Consider the following 27,252-nt stretch of genomic DNA (forward strand, 5'->3'; position numbering starts at 1 on the left):
CAGCGACATGTAAACAAACTGTTTGTTGTTGTCTGTTTCACATTTAACACAGAATTATGTTAAGACTGGCGACGTTTACGTACAATCACTCACCGTTTATGTTTACACTCACTTCACAATTTTCTTAGCTGATCACGCGAGGTTCCAAACACAACAAATGGCAAAAAGTCTGAAAATACATTCAACAAGTTTTATTTATATTCACAAAGAAATGGAAATCATGTGAATCGTGATACACGACTACGCAAACGGCACACACCTCGTCAGTGTCAGTAACGACATGTGCTCCGTCTCTGTCCACACCAACACCACACTGACTTCAGTGAGCACCACGTGACACCAGGAGATCCAACACTCGCTTATGTCTCCCGCGTCTCGCCCAGAAGGCCGCTGTCCACCCGTTGTTGTTCCTGGCGTTGATGTCAACCACGTTCAGGGACAGGATCAGCTTCACGGTCTCCCAGTCTCCATCTATACAGGCCAAGTGAAGGACGTTGTCACCGTCCCTGTCCACCAGTGACACATCAGCCCCTCTACCCACCAGGAACGCCACCACATGTCTGTGACCCCTGAGTGCCGCCTCCATCACCGGTGTTGTGCTGCTCCATCCTCCTCTAGTGTTGATGTCCACGTTACCCGCTACCAGGATCCGCTTCACTCTCTCCAGGTCACCGTCCCTGCTGGCGGAGTAGAGGTCGCGGTCTGTTGCTGGTGATGGACAACAATACAACTTTATGACAGGAATGTCAACATGTGGTTTCTGGAATTAACGATGGTGTGTTTAATACATAACTCTCTGTTAGAGCCAGATGTTGCAATAGTGTGTGTACAGCTCGAGAGTGTTAACGTGTGTTGCACTTTACAAGTTGATAATGTCAGTACAACTGTTGTTTGGTATATATTAGGGTAATAAGATAGAACGTTAGTTTATGTCACAGTGTTTTGTTTGCTGTTTAACGCCACACTCAGCAGTATTCCAGCTGACTGATGGCGACCTCAGCATAAATACCCGGTTCATGAAATCCTGTGATTGACAACATGATTGTCGATTGATACCATTGGCGAGACTCATCTCAGAATCTCCACGGGTATATACATCAGCCTGTTAAACGCAGGGAGAATTAAGGACTTATAGCTTCCTGCCTGCTGGGTTCTCCCACCTACCCCATAGATAAGACTCTTGTGTCGCCACTGGCTTTGGTGGAACCGTCTTGCTCTGGCTCGGATCAGTCGAGGCTGAAACAGGGAATATGTTGATCAGAAAACCATACATGGCACATACCCACAGTTTTCGCCTTTCCACATATGTTTTGCCTTTCAATATTATGCATTATCAAACTCTAAATATATTTTTTATGGAAGATGTATTAAATATATATTTCGTTCAATTTGATTGACAGAACAATTCATCGAGACCACGTGTCTGTTGAGGAAAAAAGGTACACTTCCTAAATTTAGTTTTTACAGTTTGAAATCCTGTGATTGACAGCATGAACGTTGATCGATACCATAGGTTAGACTCATCCCTCAAGTCAGAATCTCCACTGGTATATACACATCAGCGTGTTAAATGGAAGGAGAATTAAGGACTGAGCTTCCTGCCTGTTGAGTTTTCCCACCTACCGTGTAGATCGGTGTCTTGTGTCGTCACTGGTGGAACCGTCTTGCTCGGGTTCGGATCAGTCGAGGCTGAAACAGGGAATATGTTGTTCAGAAAACTATACATAGCACATAAGCACTATAAGTACTACCCTCAGTTTTCGCCTTCCCACATGTTTTGCCTTTTAATATTATGTATGGATAAATTCTAAATACATTTGTTATAGCAGAGGTATTAAATATATATGGTTTGATTTGACTGAGATACCTGTTCATCAAGACCACGTGCCTCTGCAAAAAGGGAAAAAAAGGAACACTACCTAAATTTATTTTTACAGTTTGAATCTGAAAATGTAATAAGCTGTGCAATTAAAGTAAAAAGCTCAGATGCTCCTCTTTGTTGAAACGTTGTAACTGAATAAATTGTTATTATTTTGTTTTGAACATAAACATGAACGGAGAAACTCAAGAATCTGTTCGCCTACAGGGTTAGGGTTAGGTTAGGGGCGAGTATATACTACGGGGACTTCACATATAAACATACATGATTATTCACATTATTACACTGAAAGAAAAAATAGATCAACAAACAAAAGCATCTGCACTATACTGGCCAGCGACCAGTAATCGCCAACACGTGGCTGTGGCGCTTGCGAAGACAGTTTGATTTTAACTCTCGTAGCCTATAGCTTTAGTACGATATGTCAGTGCGTGAAATACACACGAGTACAAATCATGCTGTCTTCTCAAGCTCTGCACAGGTGTTGGCGACTCTTTAACTGGTCGCTAGCCAGTACCTACTCCTCCTTATGGAATCACCATCTGTTAAGTTTGAATTCATTAACCGTGACAGGAATTCAAAATGTCTTTCCTTGATGTCCCCACCACACCCCACCCTCCCTGTTTACTGTACATGGTATTTTAGACAATTCCGTAAATTCTAATGTGAAGCAGATTAAACTTCAGTGTTTATCTCGCAGTATGAAGGGTAGCATGGCAACTTGACTTGGTGTTTGTGCAACACAGTTTAAAGTTGGTGTCAGACTATATAACGAGGAGTGGTCACTCCTCGAAAACCCCTTAGCGTATGCCTCGGCTCGTCGCGTGACCAGTGTAGCCAATATGGCGGCAGCTTAGTTTATAAGATTGAGCCCGGTTTATTTTCAACAGCTGATTACATTCGCTGAGTGGTGTGACAACTGAAAACCTATATGTAGAAGATAAGTTACCTATTCTGTCACTTCATTTAAGTCAAATAACTGTTATTAGTGTCAGTATTAGTGCAGTAGATTTGTAGTAAAGTTTCAAGTCGGCATGTTGTAGCTCACTGGCTTCAATTCTCAGTACACAGCGAAGAAAGACTAAATTATATCGCTATTTAAAATTTAGAAGGGAAATAAACCTTTAGTTGAAAGGTGTTTGCAAGTAATAGTGGTAGTTTTATAACTTTAAAAACATAGTTAGGGTGTATTTGAGGTGTGTGATCTGTTCTGATCCGCCATTGATGCTTGTGATGCTTGAGTGTTATAGTTCTAAAGCTGCTTTCTTTTTTGTTGATCTTAGTATTTGAAACAAAACTGGAAAGGTGTTTACAAGGCTTTTGTGATAGTTTTAAACTTTCTGTTTTGGTGTGTGTGTGTGTGTGACAGTGTCAGTTAACATTCTGTCAATGTCCATGCCATTCCACACATGCAATAATATATCTGAATTAATTACTAATGTAAACATGTCTCAAAGTAGATTTTTTAAAAAAAGGACAGATGATATTAACACATGTGTTCTAGGGATAGTTTTGCGTTCTTTAACATGTTTGGGGAGGGGTGGCCGTGGTGTATCGTTTATTCTTTCATTCATTCACATATGTATTTCTTTCTGTTGTTCTTTTTCCTTATTTCTTCATTAATTCACTTATAATTCTTGCTCTTAATTCTTGCTATAAGTCATTCATTGATTCATTCATTGTAAATTCAGATTGATACAATAAACTTGCTGAGGTACTGTCAAACGTGACCGAAGTTGCGCTGGGAACGAACCAAGTCCCTGTGTGCGTTGGAGCATGACGAGTCACACGCTAATTAATTAGACGGGGTCTTCCCACTTACCCAACTCCTATTGTTTCAGTAGAAGAAATCACTGGGGCGTGATAATCCCTTTAAACACTTTTTTTGTTCCCTGTGAAATAGTATCCGGGACCAAATGTGATAAATATCAACTACTTCTGACTCAATGATTACGTATAGGTATTAATTATATATATACAAGTTATCCAGTTATACAACTAAACACAACATCAACATCATATGAAATCATATCACATATATGCACTGCAATGCACTTGGTATCGAGTTAAATGTGATACTGAGTCAATGTATGGCACCATTTCTGAGCTGAAGAATACATGTCTCTACCCAGCCTTGTTCCTTGTTAAAAAAAGTCCTTATAAATGTTGGGGTGGCTTTTGGCAAACACATCACTCATTTGACGATGCCATCCCTCTACATGATTTGTACATCCTTGTAAGATATCACAAGGCCATCTTTAGTGTTGAACGTTGATCGACAATCGTTCTCCCAACACTTCCAATGGATTAAGGATTTCGTCTGGTCTTGATACTGAACTTACAGCCCCTGTAGGCCAAGTACTGACCGCTGCATCCACTCGGTATGAAACGAGTGTTTACTTGAACGTTTGCCATAGTGCAATGGAGAAACAAGGAAATTTCCATAATACTTGTCGTTGGTCACTTGTTATAGTTCACTCTATTAGAATTCAATTTGTAGCAAATGATATGAATGTAGGTCACTTAGTTTATCTTGTGAAATATGTTCAACGATGGTCATGAGATTGCTCTGATTGGCCCTGATTAGAGTGCTGGGTGAAGTTATGTCACAGCCAAAGCTGGGGGAACAAATTCACCCTGCACAATCACTGACCCGTAACTGTTTATCTTTTTTTATCCCCCAGTTAATTGGGTAAGTGGTAATGAGCCGCTGACACAACCGTACTTGATGTTGGAAGCAATGTGCTTTGAAATAAACAACAAGGGTACAAACATGTAGCAGTGTGTGGTGGTAAAGATCGAAATGTCGGCTACCCCAGTGATTAACATTCCGTCAGTTTCAATGTTAGAAATAACGAGAATAAAGCAAATTTGCCCTTCCTTAATCTACAGAGTCCTTCAAAAACCAAAAGTATTCGCACACTTGACGTAACTTCCATAGACTTACATGTTAATTTAGTGTAGCATAAACATTTTTCATGAATTTAAATTTCGCAAGATCCAAGTCAATTTTTGCACTTTTGTGAGGAATCATCTTACCTACAATCACATAATTTCTGTGTAATTTTCCATTGCTGTAACAAGTTAATCTAATGTACAGTGCCGTGAACTCCTTTAACATGGCGGCCTATGGGATTGTGCATTGTGGAACCATACGAAAGTTGGTAAATGTGATGTCATTAGTTAAATAGTGGTCGGAAATTTAACAGAAATTATGTGCGCAGAGCCATAAATTAGCCTGTCAAATTTTTCAAAGATCCATCCTAAACTCACTTCATCAAAATTATTTATGCTGCACTGAAATAACATGTTACAAGTCTATGGAAATAACAAGTCTATCAGGTGAAACGCTGCGTTGCTATGTTTACCCAGACCTTCCTTCGTCCCGCCGGTGACAGGCTAAACAAACGTCTGGGTGTAAATATTGTGTGAAGCAAGCACTTGCTTCCTACAACATTCATACTGCTTTACAGGAGTCGTACAATATACATTTACACTATTTCATCAATTTCCTAATGCAGTTTAAAAGCAGAAACTTAGAACTTACCCACCAATAACGTACGTCCTAACACGAGCGACACAGCTCAATGGAAATATTTCTACCCGACCCATGTTTGGCCTTCGGTTTTGTCAGATGAAAGCAACATATTACAACAGATTTTGAATTACCTATGCCATGGCTTACATGGCATATTTACAATTGTCCAAGCATATCAGGTACTTCCCTAATTCACCGATTGTTTGCATTATACAACTCCTAATATTTGTTAACCAAAATATAAATTTTCCATTTCAATGCGTGTTATATGTGGATATCCTAAGACCTCAGAGGCTTAGATGTATGTAAGCTGCGATGATTCTGTCAAACAAGACCATTTACGTACTTACAGTGAGCGTAAAACATTAAATGTTACCTTGAAAGACAAACTGTGCATTCTGAGCCTGTTGTTATAAGTGTGTACAAGAATTCCTCAACTCAGTCGGTTAAGATGTGAAACAGACACCGAGATAGATGTTCAGATACAGTATCCATAAGTCGTCCACCTGTTCAGAATACCATGGTCTTAGTCAGTTCCCTGTTAATTTCATGCCATGAATATTGGGTAATGAAAGTAAAACATGCTGGCTAGTAAAGCATGGTATGCTAGCTGCAGCGTTTACCATGACATCACCCAATAGTAATTATAAGCTGGTGATATGTTTCATAATATTTCCGACATTTATACCTCTGCAATCAGGCAGTTTGGTAAAAGTGAAGTAATTTAAAAACGAAATACACAATTTGCAGTCTTGCACTTCCTAACTCCCCGGAGTAACCTCTTCCATGCTTGGAGAACCACTTGGTGTGGTGTTATTCATGAAAGGGCGATTTCGCTCCACTACCAGGGCATTCCACAAATGTTGGCATTCATGGACAAGCAAAGAAAGGGTTCATTATCTAGTGACGTTCAGGTTTCTGACATAAAGGGATTGTTTTACTTTGTCAGGTCATAATGACGCAAACATAAAAAGTGCAGTGTTTAGTTGACTGGAGCTGTGCAAGACAGGTCTGAAATGAAGGCTCTGGCCTGACAACACCAGGTCTAGTATTGACGAATGGGTCTAGGCGATTCTACTGAAAGCAAGACCAAATGCTTGGGATAGGGGTAATACTGTGGTCGTAGAAGTGGTGCTGTGATCTGACGAAACCAGTTCGAGTCTAATCAGGTGTCCACTTCCTAACTGAAGTAGTAAGTTCACCCAGAAATCTAAACTACAGAAAAAAAAAGTCATTGTGAACACAGTAGAGTTGAAATACCAAATTCAAAGGCAGTACAAATGCCCCATATATTTATACAGCCTCATTACTGGAGTTGTACATGGGGTGAAGGGGCGATTATAGGAAGTGTGACGATTACATTGTAATGGTAGTCCAGCCTGAAGAAACCAGTTCGAGTCCTGGGTGGTGGGGCAGATGGAGGGACAAATGTCTAAGCTAGTGACCAGCACTGTAAGTTCTTGTTCCTTTAGCCGAGAATCGCCTGTCTGTCGACTGTCTCCCACTGTCTGTCAATTGACATTGTGCCTCAAGGTATCAGTCGTTGGGAATGTCACTGTCTAGAAGCGATTCCTGAGATACAAAGTACACAAGTACCGGCTTATGTACACTAGGTCTGCCTGTGTCAGTTCGTAGTCTGTCTGGTGTGTACCCGGTATGTCTGTAACGTTGTATCAGGTTACATACAAAAACACGACAACTGAAATTTCTCTGTGTCCCAGATACAAAATAAAAACAAAATACACATGGAAACATTTAAATCATATGTCGATGTGTATTGTAAGCCCTATGTTGGCATCACCTGCTAAACCAACGTCCATATGCCTTCCAAGTCCAAGGTTGTCCCCATTTCGATCTGCCCAACACTCACTGTGCACCATTGGCATGTCATGTCCTGTTAACCTTATGTTCAAATGCCCAATACAATCATGTCCAATAAACATTATGTTGCCATGCCCAATAAACATTATGTTCACATGCCCAAGAAACCCTTTGTTGACATGTCCTGTAATGACATAGTCTGTTTGTTCACACTTTTTATTGGTAAATAAGCGTTTGAAATAAGGGTAGCTTAAAACTGTCATATTCAGAAATGAAACGTTTTCACAATATAATAACACAGAAAGTTTATCTCTTATACTGTTTCAAAAGATGCATATTTAGCACGTATGCAGTATGACTGTAAACATTGGCTAAATTTTAAAAAAAATAATGTTATTGTCATATCTTCTGGTTGGAATATCAAGATAGAACGTTAATTAAGCGACTGAAATTTGCTAAAACTCTCACCTGCTGTACTTCCGGGATACGTCGAGGTCGAAGTGGTCAATGACACCTGCGACAATGACGATGTTGTCAGCGAACTTTCATTAACATCCTCCTCCTTAATCTCTTTCTTCGTCCAACAACAAGTCATATTCAGTGTCATCAAGTTCTCCGTAAGACCAGTGACTTTTTGTTTTGTTTCAAAAATATCAGCATTGGTCTGATTCAGTTGAGTGGTTAAACTCTGAATGTCTCTGGGTACTTTTATCTGGATTTCCTGTAGACCATCCATGCACGATTCAACCTCGTTTCTCATCATCACACAACTTGTATTCAGCGCAATTAAGTCCCCTGAAAGACGATTGATTTTTTGCTTTGCATCAAATAGATCATCGTTGATCTGATTTAGTTCAGATTTAAGCATCCTTGCATCACGCAGGTCAGCTAGCGTCTGATTCAGCTGCAGCTGTAATGCACGGATGTCTTCGGTCAACTCGCCACGTTGTTTTCCAAGACTTTGTCTGTAAGTATCTCTTTCCCGTTCAACATGTCTCAACTCTTTTGTTAGTGCTTTAAGTTTTGTCTTTGTGTTTTGTACACTTACTTTCAGACTTCGAACTTCATCGAGGACACGTGCATTGATGACATACCCTATATAATCTTCTGTCAGGATGTCAATAATTGCTTGTCTGACGAGAGGCTTTATCAAGGGAGGGAGGAACGTTGTAGTCAGTTCTTCTTTCAGTGATGATTCAAACAACTTAAATTTGCCAATCAGTTCAGTCTCAGTATCAGCAGCTGTGCTCTTCCATGCATTCATCTCTCCTTCCACCAGTTGCACCTGTGAAGCCAAGGCTGCCAAACCTCCATCACCATGTACACCTTTCATACCACACAACACAAGAGTGAGGAATATAATTGTTGAAACCTCCATCGTATAAAGTGCTGTGTACTGTGCAACACGCAGCTAGGAAGACGACTGCCTCGACGCCGGTTATGCGGCTTTAATATTGCCAGACTCAAGTGTTTGGCAGAATGCCAGCTCGGAGAAACACTTGCTACACCAGTAGTGTGCGTACAGATGGCATCATAAGAACCGACATGGCGGATAACTACATGAGGATATAGAGGTGGACAGTGCCAAGTTCTCAGTCAGCACAGCACTGTTCTCTGTATCGTCACGATCAACGTAACATCAAATGTATTAACAATGTTAGCAAATGGCACCGTGAGTGCTGTAGTGATGTTTTCCAGATCATATCGACTCGTGGCCCTTGCATGGACAATAGGGGCACAGTTCGACCACCCATGCATTACTAGTTTGTACTCACCTCAAATGCGATCGTGCTGTACGACGTTAACGTGTGTAAAGCGCTCGGTAGGATATCTCCAAACTTGAAGTTTGGAAGTCGAGGGGAGCCTCAATTCTTCGGAAAACATGTCATTAACCTAATGTCCCAGTGGGACATAGTCCTAGTGTTGACGTCCATCATTCCAATGATAAGGCGACCCTGCCGCATACGAAATATCACAAGATACTTCTTACGTGTATTTTATGGGACACGTGTTGTTTGATATATCACAATATCCTTCTTACGTGTATTTTATGGGACACGTGTTGTTTGATATATCACAAGATACTTCTTACGTGAATTTTATGGGACACGTGTTTTTTGATATATCACAAGACACTTCTTACGTGTATTTTATGGGACACGTGTTTTTTGATATATCACAAGACACTTCTTACGTGTATTTTATGGGACACGTGTTGTTTGATATATCACAAGATACTTCATACGTGTTATTTTATGGGACACGTGTAGTTTGATATATCACAAGATACTTCTTACGTGTTATTTTATGGGACACGTGTTGTTTGATATATCACAAGATACTTCATACGTGTTATTTTATGAGACACATGTTGTTTGATATATCACAAGATCCTTATTACGTGTTATTTTATGGGACACGTGTTGTTTGATATATCACAAGATACTTCTTACGTGAATTTTATGGGACACGTGTTTTTTTATATATCACAAGACACTTCCTACGTGTATTTTATGGGACACGTGTTGTTTGATATATCACAAGATACTTCATACGTGTTATTTTATGGGACACGTGTTGTTTGATATATCACAAGATACTTCTTACGTGTTATTTTATGGGACACGTGTTGTTTGATATATCACAAGATACTTCATACGTGTTATTTTATGAGACACATGTTGTTTGATATATCACAAGATCCTTATTACGTGTTATTTTATGGGACACGTGTTGTTTGATATATCACAAGATCCTTCTTACGTGTTAATTTACGGACACGTGTTGTTTGATATATCACAAGGTCCTTCTTATTTGTTATTTTATGGGACACGTGTTGTTTGATACATCACAAGATCCTCCTTACGTGTTAATTTACAACTGATGATACTTTTTATTTTACAGGATATATCTTGTATCGTAGGTTACAGGATACGTGTTATGTTTACATTACATTTATTAAAGAATATATGTGCAGTGAAGACATCATGCCTTAAAGGTCGTGATTCACAACCAACACGTGTTAATGCAGGACACACAAATTGCATGTTTGCGTCTTTGTCGAAGCATTATACTCATAAGCTTGGTTTTTGTGTTTTTTGTCGTGTATAGTTACAGTGACTGTTTTAGATGCTCCTCAACAATTACATAATGTTTTTAGCAATGGCACAACTTGCTTACAAACAACGGTCTAAACGCCATAGGTATGCTAACTGGAATGGCGTAAACATTTTGGTCATCAAAACACAGCATCATCTCTGGAGACGTTACCTACAGCACGGAATTAGTCGCAGCAGAGCGATTGTCGACAACAAGACAGCCACACAGGGAAAACTGTACACAGATGGTTGACAGAAGACAACATCACCTACATCCAGAGACGTCGCGTCCACGTCGTTACCGCCAGGCAGATCTAGCTTGGTGAAGACAGTTTATCTTACCTTCACGTAAAATACTTTAATTTCATTGGTCAATGACGCTTTAACACGTTTCCGTGTCACCCCTCCCAGGAATTGCCAAACTCTCAGCCGAGAAACTATATGCTAACAATCGTATGACGTCATAATATGACGCATACAGTGCACGGAGTTCGAAAACCGTTCGATTAGCTGTTTTTGAGTTCACTTTGTACATATTTATTTGACTAACTTTCACTTCGTTATTTAAACTATTTTATACATTGAATCGTTTGCACACTCAACTTAAACATAATTAACCATTTTCATAGCAGTTAAGCTTGTCAGAATATGTTTCACTAATTTTACAAATCCAGTCAAAAAACAGACGCCATTTTGTTTACATGTCATATAGTCGGTAGTGATCTTCAAAATATAATGAAATGATAATTTGTACATTTTACATGGCGGTAAGATAAATACGTTGTATGCTTTCGTTCGCCTGCCAGCTCGGGTGACACTGCGACAAACAGGCGTTCATCAGACCGTATTACCCTCGAGAGAAGCATACAACTTATAATATCTCATGTTCAGAAGACGAGACTGGGTCGGTACACAATTCACAGTTGAGTCTAGATTTCATGTGAACAGCTCAGATCGCCACGCAATGATCTTCAAACCCCGATCATTTAATACTTTATATTCATACATCAGATCTTGGTTGACCATCATTAGTTATTATCTATATGAGACATGCTCGCTTGCATTGAGTGAGTGAGTGAGTTTAGTTTTATGCCGCACTCAGCAATATTCCAGCTATATGGTTGCGGTCTGTAAATAATCGAGTCTGGACCAGATAATTGAGTGATCAACAGGATAAGCATCGATCTGCGCAATTGGGAACCGATGACATATGTCAACCAAGTCAGCGAGCCTGACCTCCCGATCCAGTTAGTCGCCTCTTAAGATAAGCATGGATTGCTAAAGATCTTTAATAGTATTCCAGTTACATCAGGTCGTGTCAGCGTGATGAGGAAATCCAGAAGTGATCCAAATAACACACATCCGCTACGGTCACGAGTATTGTGTCGACTGGTTCCAGGAGTACCCAAGCGACGCAACTCTGCAGTGATTTGCGGATCCTTTTACGAAAACCGAACGTGACTTCATTGCAAGCAGGTTGTTGAATGTGAAAACATGTTACTGGTAGACATTCCTGTGGAAGCTGACAGTCCCCAGTATTTAACACACAGCAGAAGACTGCGCCGTAAGATTCAGGATCTTTCTTTGGGAAAGGATTTGCATAATTTGAAAAAAAGTATTAAGGCAGTTGATAAGACAGGTTTTGGTGAATGAGAACCAAATATATTTTTCCATTTCAAAGACGTGTTTACTGTCCATAATAATGTTAAATATTCCACACCATTTACAGCTATCAGGGGCTATCGCCGTTCTGGCGACCGCCTCCTATGTGAAGCGGATATAGCGTCTGTTTGGACAGTTGGGGGTCGAACCTAATATTGAATCGTCAGCCACAAGAGACTCTGGAAGAAACAGGCGAATATAGATGCAGATTTGAAGAGGACCAACAACATCCAAATCATCATTAAAATAACAGGGAAACCACCAGCCAGCCAGAAACAACAACCGATGGAAAAAGTGTACCAGGTTCCATGTAGTTGTGGACAGGTTGTTGTAGGCACCTACATGCCCACCATTCCATCATCCATCCATCCATCCAATCAGTCCACCCACCAATCCATCCTCCCCAAGCATGCACACAATCCATACGCCACACACACACACACACACACACACACACACACACACACACACACACACACACACACACACACACACACACACACACACACACACACACACACACACACACACACACACACACACACACAAAATCTCTTCTCCTCCTCCCCCTGCGCACCATTTCTTTCATCCAACCTGAAGACATGCAATTACAGTTGCATGTACTTACCACTGAAATCCTTACGTCACTTCACCATCACAGCAGCAGTAACGAATAACGCACTTATCAGTGAGTGAGTGAGTTAATATTTAACGTAACATCGGCAATATTTCAGCCATATCGTGACTACGCACTTATCAGCTCGTGGAATTTGCTTCCAGACCTTACATGGTTCCTTGGCTCGTTGTCGGTACACTGGGTTATAGGATGAACACGCTGCGTTGACGACATACCTACCACGGCATACCTACCATGGCACAACAACCCATTTTCGTCAACCAAAAGAACAAGCAAACATACAGTGAAACGCCATGAGCACTGTTTCGGAAACCTCGCTCGGCGACTGCTGTTGAAACATATAGAATAAATACGATGTTACAACCTGTATGTACCCTTGATACGTGTCTCTGTAAATCTGATAGAGATTAACATGGCTTCATTACACAGTGTGTAGCTGCATCAGAGGTTTCAGTACTGTTATAAATATGTCATAACTGTTTTGTAACAGTACATGAATAAAGCGACAGAACCATTCTCTGACTAGAAGGAATCCCCGCTCACAGCTAAGATTTAATACCTACAGTACCATAGAATATCTTAATGAATCCGTGTGGTAACAGTGATGATAATAGTGATACAGTGATGATAGCAGTGATACAGTAATGACAAGATTGACGAAATCAATAACTGAGTGATGATAACAGTTGTACAGTGATGACAACACTAATACAGGGGTGATAACAGGGATGAAGTCGTACTATCAACATTGACGAACTCAATCAGAGAGTAATAATAACAGTGATTATAACATTGATACAGTAATGACAACAGTGATTGATAAAAGTGATAACGGTAGTGTTAAGTTGGTAACAGTGACGACATGAATAAGAGTGTGTGATGATAACAGTAAGAAAATAATGATAACAGTAATTGATAACAGTGACACGGTGACTATAACAGCGATAAAGTGATGATAGCAGGAACTGATTACAGTGACGATATCCAAAAGAGTGAGTGATTGATAGAAGTGACACAGTGATACAGTAGTGATAACAATGAATATAACAGTGATGATAACGGCAACAGAGGGATGATAACAGTGATACAGGGATGATAACAGCGTTATTGGGATGATAACAGTAATAAAGGGATGATAACAGTGATACAGTGATGCCAACAGTGATACAGTAATGATAACAGTGACTGACAATAGTGATAACAGTTATGATAAAAAACGATATGACCAAGTGTGAGTTATAACAGTTATACAATGATGACGACAGTGATGATAACAGTCATACAGTTATGATAACAATGATTAATAACAGCGACACACGTGATAACACTGACGATATGAATAAGAGTGTGTGATGATAGCAGTGATACCGTTATGACAACAGATACAATTATGAAAAGAGTGATAACAGTGATGATAATAGTGACGATATCAATAAAAGTGATAACGGAATAACCTTGATGATAACTGTGATGCAATTATGATAACTGTGATACCATTGATTCAATTTTGATAACAGTGATGATAATATGACGATATAAACAAGAGTGAGTGATGACAACAATGATACTGTGATGATAACTGTGATAACACTGATACGGTGATTGATAACAGTGAAGATAAAAGTGATACAGTGATGACAACAGTGATGATAACAGTGCTACAGTGATCATAACAGTGATAATGAAGTAAGATACAGACAAAAGGAATGATGTCAACCCTACACAAGGGCACTAGAGGGTTCAGTTTCTGTTTATAAACAGAAAACTGAACCCTCTTCTGTCCTTGCTACGTTGTTTCACAAAAAACAAATGTTCAGAGTTGCCAAAACCTGTGCTATAGTAAACACATCTCAAACAACTCTCCCGGTAATGTGTCCACATCTACGATGGACAAGGGCGACACCGCGTATACTTTAAATACTGACCGTTTCTGTTTGTATAATATATCTGTGTATGACCCCAACGGATATCGTTCTTCTGCGTTGGCCTTATCCCTAGAACCCCCTGATTACTATGACAAACCCGGGTATCTCAAGCCGTGTTCCCTGTTGAGATGTCTGATAATATTGTTACAGTTGTCGAGGACGAAGCTAACGCGGTAGAAGACGTGATGTTGGACATTACCTATAATGCAACTTGAGCCATCACTTGTATCCGGTATATTTACACGGGTTGAATACACACCTGAAAAATAGACATGTGATTCTACTGAACAATTTGACAGATGAACATTGGCAAACAAACATTTGTATTGCATATCAACGGGGAATGTTTTCTAAAAACAAATAAGTCAACGTGTATCACTCACTGTTAAGCCAGGTAATGATCTGGAATGAAGTGCATTTTGTCGTAGCCAGACGATGTAGAGTGCTCCACAGTGATACGTTAGCCTTGTTTAGCTGGGACGCATGTGACTACGGTCTACACCAAACATGGATATGCGGACAGCGCCAGCCAGATCCAGCATCTCGCATCACCCACACGATGTCTGCATCACTTACACTGAAGTTCCTCTGGGAGCTGGTTGTGAGCGTGAACGGAATGTTCCACTTGTATCTGAAACACAGTGGAGGATCGTTAAATGTCCTAACATATTATGTACTGCTTGTACATCGTGACATCACACAACACGTCCAGTAATTAACATGTAACAACAGGAAGCTGAGCACCTGGGTCAGAATACTTAGCGAGAGAATATTGCTGAAGGCCGTATCACCAATCCCACTGCTATTCACGGATAGGGGTAAGTTCCCGTTATCCACAGAACATGAAGGAGATGAAAGATCGTTTACACTCAAGGTTTGACGTACAGTTGAGCATTGTCGTTAAAAAAGAATTCCACAAGTCAAGACCTATTTAATAATGATTCATGCACACGGCTCATAATATCGCCAGAGTGGTACAACTTGAAGGTGGCCATTAGCACTAATCACCCCAGAAACCCTATATGAGGCTTATATTATTGACCTGTTCACATATTTTCACCACAGATGCTCTGATGCTTTCCTACAACATGGCTGTCCATCAAAGCGTGTACAAGTGATCATCACTGGATACCAGCACCACTGCATACTATAATCACGTTATACCATCATCACTACTTACCTGCATCACTGTATATCATCATATCATACTAGTTATTATCAGAAAAAAAACAACATCATTACAAACCGTCATCATTACATACCAGTATCACTACATACCAACGCAATCATCACCACACCATCACTACAAACCGTCATCATTACAAACCACCGGATACCAGCATTACCACATACTAAAATATCTTTATACAATCATCACTACATACCAGCATCACTACATACCACCATCGTTACATACGATAATCACTACATACCATCATCACTACATGTCAGCATCACCACATGCCATCATATGTACATACCGTCGTCTCTACACGCCATCATCACTACATACAGTCACCCCTACATACCAGGATCCTTACAAATCACCTTGACTACATACCAGGATCACTACGAACCAATATGACAACATACGATCATCACTACAACCAGCATCACTGCCTACCATCATCACTACAAACGTGCATCACTACATACCAGCATCACTACAAACCATCATCACTACATACCCACTACATACCAGCATCAGTACATACCATCATCACTACATACCATCATCACTACAAACCATCATCACTACATACCAGCATCAGTAAATACCAGCATCAATACATACCAGCATCACTACAAACCATCATCACTACATCACTACAAACCATCATCAATACATACCACTATCATCACTACGTGCCAGCATCACTACATACCAGCATCACTACAAACCATCATCACTACATACCAGCATCACTACATACCAGCATCACTACATACCATCATCACTACAAACCATCATCACTACATCACTACAAACCATCATCACTACATACCAGCATCACTACAAACCATCATCACTACATACCAGCATCACAACATACCAGCATCACTACATACCAGCATCACTACAAACCATCACCACTACATACCAGCATCACTACAAACCATCTAGTTTCACAAGTGGAGACTGTATCAAAAAAACAATTCCACTAAAGTTGGGTAGCTGACATTGAAAGTAGTCCTAAGGGCTTTTACTATAAACATAGACACTCCCATACTTGAAAACTGTCTTCTCTTCCCAGCTTATATTTACTCTCCTATTTTGAAATACAGAACATGTAATCACAATCTCCCGGTAGAAACTAGTCGTTGGCATGGTATTGCTAGAGAAAACAGAACATGTAAACTTTGCAATTCACCAGCAATAGGCGATGAATTTCATTACTTATTTAAATGTGAAGCCTTTACAGATATCAGATTGAAATAGTTACCAACTAAAAATATGTACTTCCCCAATCTATCAACATTGAAGAAAATATTTAATAGTAGAAATTCAAAAGAAAAAAAAATCTCAGTTTGCTCGTTCTATAGACAACAAACCATTTAATAGTTCTAAATTTATGGCATTACTGTGTTTCATTTCAAACTGCTCTGTCTGTCATTTTGTCATGTTTGTTTATATGTATTTAAATGAATCATGTTTGACTTTCTCTTGTACCACCAAACGTGGTTATTTGAGAATAAACTGAACTTGAACATGAAATACAAACCAGCGTCACAACATACCATCTTCCCTTCATGCAATCATTTCTACATACCGTCAGCATAGTGTTGCCCATTTATGGTATAATTGGAGTTATACAGCAATAGCATATGATGCATTTGGGATTACATTCGTAGTGAAATATAAATTCTAGTACTTTGGCGGGTTGACAAAGGCACCTAAACGTTTTAAAGCAGAGTGAGTGAACTGACACGCTCCGCGACGGGAGGTGAAAAAAGGGAAGATTTACGTATTTGTTTACATTCTCGCTGAAAACAGCGCTTGGTAGTCTTTCTTGGACAATTTCCAGGATGATCACGCTCATGTGGAATGTTGCAGGTTCCGATTCCGCTGCCAATTACAAGAGTAACAGATTTGTTTTACTTTTCGTACGTTTCAGGGATGCATTTCACAGTATAACAGTGTGATATAGCTTACGTCACCGAGTGTGTTCACGTGACATCAGTCATACCATGGTGTGACCTCCACCTTGTTCTCTGCACAATGTGATGTGCTGCATTGCGTATGGTAATAAAAGACTTGGCAGGTTGAGTAGGGTCTAGTGTTTTTTCACATTTTCCCATTGGTAACTGTATCCCAGATTTCTTACACCCCCACTGTCATAACTGATCAGTCCCACCCTCACCCCGTCATAACTGATCAGTCCCACCTTCTTCCTGTCATAACCGATCAGTCCCACCCTCTCCCTGTCATAACTGATCCGTCCCACCTCTCCCGTCATAACTGACCAGTCCCACCTCTCCCTGTCATAACTGTTCAGCCCCACCCTCTCCCTGTCATAACTGATCAGCCCCATCCTCACCTCGTCATAACTGATCAACACCATCCTCACCTCGTCATAACTGATCAACCCCATCCTCACCCCGTCATAACTGATCAGCCCCACCCTCTTCCTGCCATAACTGATCAGCCCCATCCTCACCTCGTCATAACTGATCAACCCCATCCTCACCCCGTCATAACTGATCAGTCCCACCCTCTCCCAGTAATAACTGATCGGTCCCACCCTCACCCTGTCATAACTGATCAGCCCCACCCTCTCCCTGTCATAACTGATCAGTCCCACCCTCACCCCGTCATAACTGATCAGTCCCACCCTCACCCTGTCATAACTGACCAGCCCCATCCTCACCCTGTCATAACTGATCAGTCCCACATCTCCCCTGTCATAACTGATCAGTCCCATCCCTCCCTCGTCATAACTGATCAGTCCCACCCTCCCCTGTCATAACTGATCAGTCCCACCTCTCCCTGTCATAACTGATCAGTCCCACCTCTCCCTGTCATAACTGATCAGTCGCACCCTCTCCCTGTCATAACTGATCAGTCCCACCTCACCCTGTCATAACTGATCAGTCCCACCTCTCCCCTGTCATAACTGATCAGTCCCTACCTCTCCCTGTCATAACTGATCAGTCCCACCCTCACCCCTGTCATTACTGATCAGTCCCACCCTCACCCCTGTCATAACTGATCAGACCCATCCTCACCTCGTCATAACTGACCAGCCCCATCCTCTCCCCTGTCATAACTGATCAGCCCCACCTCACCCCTGTCATAACTGATCAACCCCACCCTCACCCCGTCATAACTGACCAGCCCCAGCCTCTCCTTTGTCAGAACTGATCAGCCCCACCCTCACCCTGTCATAACTGATCAGTCCCACCCTCACCCCGCCATAACTGACTAGCCCATCCTCATCCCCCGTCATAACTGACCGTCCCCACCCTCACCCGGTCATAACTGACTAGCCCGCCCTCAACCCGTCATAACTGACCAGTCGCACCCTCTCACCGTCACAACTGACCAGCCCCACTCCTCACCCTGTCATAACTGACCAACCCCACCCTCTCCCCTGTCATAACTGACCAGCCCCACCCTCTCCCCATCAGAACTGACCACCCCACCTCACCCCTGTCATAACTGATCAGTCCCACCTCACCCCGTCATAACTGACTAGCCCCACCCTCATCCCGTCATAACTGACCGTCCCCACCTCACCCTGTAATAACTGACTAGCCCCGCCCTCACCCCGTCATAACTGACCAGCCGCACCCTCTCCCCGTCACAACTGACCATCCCCACCCTCTCCCCGTCATAACTAACCAGCCCCACCATTACCCCGTCATAACTGACCAGCCCCACCATCACCCCGTCATAACAGCCTCACCCTCACTGACCAGCCCTTAAGCCTGTGGTTTGATGAGAGGGACTGACAATCCTTAACTTTCTCTACCGCAAGACGGACATTACTCAACCTGTGGTTTGATCAGAGATAGATATGGTGCGTTGACCGGGGATTTGTTCATAATTAAGATGAAGTGTACGTTGACAAGACGAAGGCATAGTTGAGTTCAGAAGACATGACATTCAAGTATACATGAATGAGGTGAGCGGAGTTCCAGTTCAACCCCAGGACGTTTCCAACTAGCGGCATTATCCTGCTCGCTGTTGTCCTTACACGGAACACCGGACTCCACTTTTACAATATAGATGTGGGCATATATATATATATACATGTATACAGTTTTTGGCAACAATGGACAGACAAAGACTCAACAATGGACAGAGAGAGAAACAATTGTACTTCCTTGTACACTTGATATGATGTGACGTTCAGCCAAAGGAGATGACCAAGTAAGGCCATAAATGCCACATACAGTAATTACTGACAGTGACAGTATGGTACAGGGTGGCTGACAAGACAATGTACAATGCGGTAGTGATAAGGATTAAGAATTCAGATTAAATAATTACAAATAAGTCTCACATGGCTTGGCTACATAGTTTTTGGTCTTTAGAAATATTTGGACGATGGCTGTGCTGAATTAGACACTCTAACAACTGTTATTCGGACATAACCCAGCCTGTGTTCGCCACAACATATAAAGGAAGGAGTATTAACGCACAGGAGAACACATTGCATGTGGCTGCGAAGAAAGGCCTTCTGGTTGAATAGATTTCCTACACTGCTTCCAAGACCTGGAATCTTCCTCGATTCATCCCGATGTCCTACATCCAGTGTAGTGTCCTCCCTTGTGATACAAAACCCCGTGAACATCCGGGTTATAGTTAGTTTACTGCGCACCATGCATGTCTGAAGAGACGACTGACGAAACTGGTGGACAGACCCGGGTACTTGGGTGATGAATGGCACTGCACCCTCATTTACGTAGATTGGTGCTCATGACGTTAATCACAGTATTGTCTGGTCCAATCTTTCATGCTGATTTAACGCTGAGTGAAGAAGCAAACCAATATTATAATGAACAGGACACAGACTCGTTGAGGATGCTTGGTAACTACTAGTATATTCTTCTCTCCGTACATTCCCATATAGGACACATGTACCCCGTCTAAGGCGCCGTAGTGTACCGTGCATGGCTCCGTTGGTTTGGCTTCAAAATTAAATGGTCGAGGGTTCGAATCCCGATTGACCTCGAATACATTTCTGCGTTGATCAACAACACCTGTGTTACTTCAAGCTGTTGCTGTTCAAAGCATTGACAATACTCACTCACTCACGCACTCACTCACTCACATTCGCATATATTTTCTGTCACCAGCGGTAAAAAAGAGCTTTGATATTTTTGTAATCATGTCACTGTCAGTGTTGTGACGATCGGAAAAAAGGTTGTGTAGCGAATTGGTCATGACCCAGGAAATCAGGTAGAATATAGAACTCCTAAAACAACGTGCATTTGACGTGGGCGGTGGCATTTCCTAGCTTGCCTGCACAACGTCTTGTCACAGTCATTGGATCGACTATCAACTCTCTGGACAGACGCTATATCCGCTGCAATAGGGGGCGGTCGCTTGAACGGCGATAGCCCCTAACGTATGTAAATGGTGTGGAGTATCTAACATTCTAATGAACTCTAAACGCTTCTTGGTACCAATTATCGGATATCGATGATTAGATATTCCACACCATTTTTTTCAAATTTCCAATTGTAACGTCACGTTAAATGCAATTACTTGCGTGAGTAGGTCAAGATCATGAGGTCACTGCTATTATTCGGGTGGGTAAGGATACACGGCGGAATTTTTAAATGTCAACTATCCCTTTTGAAAACTTCGATATATTTTTTTTTTTTTATTTTTCATTTTTTTCATGGGCGATTAATGCAGTGAATAAACAAAACGTTATTTGTTATCACAGAATTCGGTGTTTGTTATTGTAGTTACAGTTTAACCACCTATCATCTGACGTGGGGGGATACCACTGGAGACTTTAAAAGGCAAGGCCACTAAACCATTTCGTTTCATTTGCGTTAAATTAAGATACATAATCAAACTGTCTATTGGTAACTGTTAATCGATAAGGGCATTATTTAAATCGTAATTCATTCATTTCATGTTCTGTGGAAAGAATAGCAGCCAATACGAAACCTTTTATATAATTAACGGAACTATGTGAGGTACATATGTTGATCAATGAACATTCAAATGTCGTCTTTTCCGACATCGCAATTTTCAGTAATTTCTTTACATTTGAAGATGTGACTTGTACTCTGTTAATGATAATGAAAAATTATCTACACAAACACCGGAATATGGGAATCTAAGAACTTATGTAGATATGGGACAGGACCATCAATTTCGCTGTTGCATGATTTCTCATGTTGTGTGATTTTAATATTTCCTGTAATTTGTGATACCACAACGTATCCGGTTACAAAGTGGATCTTTGCTTTGGAATAGTCTGTTTATGGTGAACAACAGATACAACCAGACATTATTTGGCTCCCTCACACATTCCATGAGGACGAAAACAAATATCGTCGTGAAGTGCTTTGGAGACATTTACTTCGGGCTTTTTTGTTTGTTTTTTTGTGTGTTTTTTTTCACCCATAACAAAATTTCGGACAACTTTTAAAACCGACTTATTATTTAAAGTCAGTATTTGAATTTATCCAATAGGATAGGATTATACTCGTGAAGATCCGGATAGCATTATACCCATGAAGACCCGGGTTAGAATATTGACTTTCAGTAACCCACTCATCGGATAGGATTATATCCGTTAAGGTCCAGGTTAGAATACTGGCCTTCAGTAACCCACTCATCGGATAGGATTATACCCGTGAAGATCCGGGTTAGAATACTGGCCTTCAGTAACCCACTCATTGGATAGGATTATAGCTGTGAAGATCCGGGTTAGAATATTGGCCTTCAGTAACCCACTCATCGGATAGGATTATAGCCGTGAAGATCCGGGTTAGAATATTGGCCTTCAGTAACCCACTCATCGGATAGGATTATTCCCGAGAAGATCTCGGCTAGATATTGGCCTTCAGTAACCCACTCAATGGATAGGATTATAGCCCTGAAGATCCGGGTTAGAATATTGGCCTTCAGTAACCCACTCATCGGATAGGATTATAGCCGTGAAGACCCGGGTTAGAATATTGGCCTTCAGTAACCCACTCATCGGATAGGATTACACCCGTTAAGATCCGGGTTAGAAATTGGCCTTCAGTAACCCACTCATTGGATAGGATTATAGCCGTGAAGTCCCGGGTTAGAATATTGAACTTCAGTAACCCACTCATTGGATAGGATTATACCCGTGAAGATCCGGGTTAGATATTGGCCTTCAGTAACCCACTCATTGGATAGGATTATACCCGTGAAGATCCGGGTTAGAATATTGGGCTTCAGTAACCCACTCATCGGATAGGATTATACCCGTGAAGATCCGCGTTAGATATGGGCCTTCAGTTACCCACTCATCGGATAGGATTATAGCCGTTAAGATCCGGGTTAGAATATTGGCCTTCAGTAACTCACTCATCGGATAGGATTATAGCCGTGAAGACCCGGGTTAGAATATTGGCCTTCAGTAACCCACTCATCGGATAGGATTACACCCGTTAAGATCCAGGTTAGAATATTGGCCTTCAGTAACCCACTCATCGGATAGGATTATACTCGTGAAGATCTGGGTTAGATATTGGCCTTAAGTAACCCACTCATCGGAAAGGATTATAGCCATGAAGATCCGGGTTAGAATATTGGCCTTCAGTAACCCACTCAGTGGATAGGATTATACCCGTGAAGATCCGGGTTAGAAAATTGGCCTTCAGTAACCCACTCATCGGATAGGATTATAGCCGTGAAGACCCGGGTTAGAATATTGACCTTCAGTAACCCACTCATTGGATAGGATTATACCCGTGAAGATCGGGGTTAGATATTGGCCTTCAGTAACCCACTCATTGGATAGGATTATAGCCTTGAAGATCCGGGTTAGAATATTGGCCTTCAGTAACCCACTCATCGGATAGCATTATACCCGGGAAGACCCGGGTTAGAATATTGGCATTCAGTAACTCACTCATCGGATAGGATTACACCCGTTAAGGTCCGGGTTAGAATATTGGCCTTCAGTAACCCACTCATCAGATAGGATTACACCCGTTAAGATCCGGGTTAGAATATTGGCCTTCAGTAACCCACTCATCAAATAGGATTATACCTGTGAAGAACCGGGTTAGAATATTGGCCTTCAGTAACCCACTCATTGGATAGGATTATAACTGTGAAGATCTGGGTTAGAATATTGGCCTTCAGTAACCCACTCATCGGATAGGACTATACCCGTGAAGACCCGGGTTAGAATATTGGCCTTCAGTAACCCACTCATCGGATAGGATTACACCCGTTAAGATCGGGGTTAGAATATTGGCCTTCAGTAACCCACTCATCGGATAGGATTATACCCGTGAAGATCCGCGTTAGATATTGACCTTCAGTAACCCACTCATCGGATAGGATTATAGCCGTGAAGATCCGGGTTAGAATATTGGCCTTCAGTAACCCACTCATCGGATAGTATTATACCCGTGAAGACCCGGGTAAGAATATTGGCATTCAGTAACCAGCTAATCGGATAGGATTACACCCGTTAAGATCCGGGTTAGAATATTGGTCTTCAGTAACCCACTCATCGGATAGGATTATACCCGTGAAGATCTGGGTTAGATATTGGCCTTCAGTAACCCACTCATCGGATAGTATTATACCTGTTAAGGTCCAGGTTAGAATATTGACATTCAGTAACCAGCTCATCGGATAGGATTACACCCGTTAAGATCCGGGTTAGAATATTGGCCTTCAGTAACCCACTCATCGAATAGGATTATACCCGTGAAGACCCGGGTAAGAATATTGGCCTTCAGTAACCCACTCATTGGATAGGATTACATCCGTTAAAATCTGGGTTAGATATTGGCCTTCAGTAACCCACTCATCGGATAGGATTATATCCGTGAAGACCCGGATTAGAATATTGGCCTTCAGTAACCCACTCATCAGATAGGATTATACCCATTAAGGTCCAGGTTAGAATATTGGCCTTCAGTAACCCACTCATCGGATAGGATTGTATCCGTGAAGATCTGGGTTAGATATTGGCCTTCAGTAACCCACTCATCGGATAGGATTATATCCGTGAAGACCCGGATTAGAATATTGGCCTTCAGTAACCCACTCATCGGATAGGATTATACCCGTGAAGACCCGGGTTAGAATATTGGCCTTCAGTAACCGACTCATCAGATAGGATTATACCCGTTAAGGTCCAGGTTAGAATATTGGCCTTCAGTAACCCACTCATCGGATAGGATTATACCCATGAAGATCCGGGTTAGATATTGGCCTTCAGTTACCCACTCATTGGATAGGTTTATAGGTGTGAAGATCCGGGTTAGAATATTGGCTTTCAGTAACCCATGCTTGTCGTCAGAGGCGACTAACGGGATCGGGTGGTCGGGCTCATGTCATCAGTTCCCAATTGTGCAGATCGATGCTCATGATGTTGATCACTGGATTGCTGAATATTGCTGAGTGCGCTGTAAAACTAAACTCACTCACTCACTGATCGGATAGGATTGGTTGATTTGTTGGTTGTTTGTTTTTCAACAGTATTCCTGCTATATGGCGGCGGTCTGTAAACATGACATGTGTCAACCAAGTCAGCCAGCCTGGCCACAAGATACCGTTACGACAAGTGTCGGTTGCTAAAGACCAATTCTAACTCAGATCTTCACGGGTCGCTTATGGAATGAGTGAGTGAGTTGGGTTTAGCAGAATTCCAGTTACATCAGGTCTAACACGGATCTTCATAGAAACATCGGATAGAGAATTTAATTGAATATTCTACATAACTGTGCACTTTTATAGCGACAACGTTCACTTTTCAGGCTTGTATGTCGGAACAAAGAAAACACAACTCGGCATCCAGGGGTAAATATTTTCAACACTATTTGAACAGCATCCAGGGGGTTAATATCATCAACACTCTTTGAACAGCATTCAGGGGGTTAATATCATCAACACTATCTGAACGGCATCCAGGGGTTAATACATGTATCAACATTATTTGAACGGCATCCAGGGGGTTAATAACATCAACATTATTTTAACGGCATCCTGGGGTTTAATATCATCAAGATTACTTGAACGGCATCCTGGGGGTTTAGTATCATCAAAATTATTTGAACGGCATCTAGGGGGTTAATATCAACATTAGTTGAACAGCATCCAGGGCCTTATACCATCAACATTATTTGAACGGCATCCAGGGCCTTATACCATCAACATTATTTGAACAGCATCCAGGGCCTTATACCATCAACATTATTTGAACGGCATCCAGGTGTTTAGTATCATGAAATTTTTTTGAAGGGCATCCAGGGGGTTAATATCATTAACACTGTCTGACGGCATCCAGGGGGTTAATATAAAAAAAACTATTTGAACAAAGACCATCACGCTTTTGATTTTAAATACATTAGGAATTGAATATTTGTGACGTAACAGGCGTCTCATGACCAGCTTACGTGAAACATGATTCTGTAAACACTATCGAACATAACGGAGAGCTCACATCGGCGTTTATGTTTACTTCAGAGACAGTCCAAACGATTTCAGGGTTAAAGGGGACGTTTCAGAATAACTATTGGCGATTTGTTAAAAAAGACCACATACCAGTGATCTCTAATAGACAATTTTTCAGTTCAGTTCAACGGGTAATTATCCGATATTTACATTTGCAACATACAGCAAACGATGCCGCGAATGATTTCATTAGTCAAATATGGCGAGATTTACGAAGTATATAATTCTTACCGGCCATATCAGCAATTGTACTTTGCCTAAAAAACAATGTTACATCAAGAAACAGAGAACTGGGGGAATATTTGTCTTCCTGGCATCCATTGAATTAATAAAGCTGAGATGATTTGGGTGATGATTGGGAGCACCTTTAGAATACAGCACCACAACTTCTCGTGACGACGATCTCAGCCGTAGGTCAAGTGTCATTAAGACAAGCAACCAGTTTGAGAGAACCCGTCGGACGCGAACCCGCGACCTTCGGATTGATAGGCCTCAGACCACAGTTACCCCCCTTAACTTTTACAATGACCCGGAAGTAAAATATGAGAATATAGTGCCTTGTTTAAATGGGCTGTTCTGCTTGTGCTAATGTTTTCAGGGTGACTTGTGATAGCTTAAATGAAAGGTAAGACATTGTACTTTATTGCAAAATGTTTTTGGTCCACAATCTACTCATGGTATTGACACCAGCCTTCCTTGATTTGACCCCAAGTTCAAGGCTGTCTAGTGTGTTTCGGCTCGTAGCTTCCGGTGACCATTGTTTACAGTGGATACAGCAAAATTGACATGGTCGACCCAGGCTCATATTTTGCCGATTAAGTGACAAGTGGCAGATTGGTCAGCATGCAACAGGAGAACAGCCTACGGCCGATATTAATTATGGTGCACTGGCATGTCACTGTAGATAGCAAAGAAGGAAAATAATTGTGGTCTGAGGCCTGATAGCTCGACAGATAGCTGACTGAGCTACGTCCACACTGTTGCACGATGTGCAAATTTATCGAGTCACTCCTGTGACGTCACGGAAATGAACGGAAAGAGTCGAATAGGT

The 27,252-nt window shown here is 41.4% G+C and overlaps 1 protein-coding gene across 1 annotated transcript in view; it reads right to left on the reverse strand.

Moving 5' to 3' along the window:
- Positions 1–253: 253 nt before the first annotated feature.
- Positions 254–27,252, reverse strand: part of LOC124274771 (histone-lysine N-methyltransferase EHMT1-like) — an 84,181-nt gene continuing 57,182 nt past the window's right edge. The window contains exons 3-5 of the mRNA XM_046710142.1: positions 1,624–1,689; positions 1,165–1,236; positions 254–708 (exon numbers count right to left, since the gene is read on the reverse strand). Of these exons, the coding sequence (XP_046566098.1) occupies positions 320–708; positions 1,165–1,236; positions 1,624–1,689 (527 nt within the window). The 3' untranslated portion in view covers positions 254–319. The remainder of the gene's footprint in view (positions 709–1,164; positions 1,237–1,623; positions 1,690–27,252) is intronic.

The sequence above is a fragment of the Haliotis rubra genome, unplaced genomic scaffold, assembly GCF_003918875.1.
Source record: "Haliotis rubra isolate DU_JTF1 unplaced genomic scaffold, ASM391887v1 Scf194, whole genome shotgun sequence".
In the NCBI taxonomy this organism is placed as follows: domain Eukaryota; kingdom Metazoa; phylum Mollusca; class Gastropoda; order Lepetellida; family Haliotidae; genus Haliotis; species Haliotis rubra.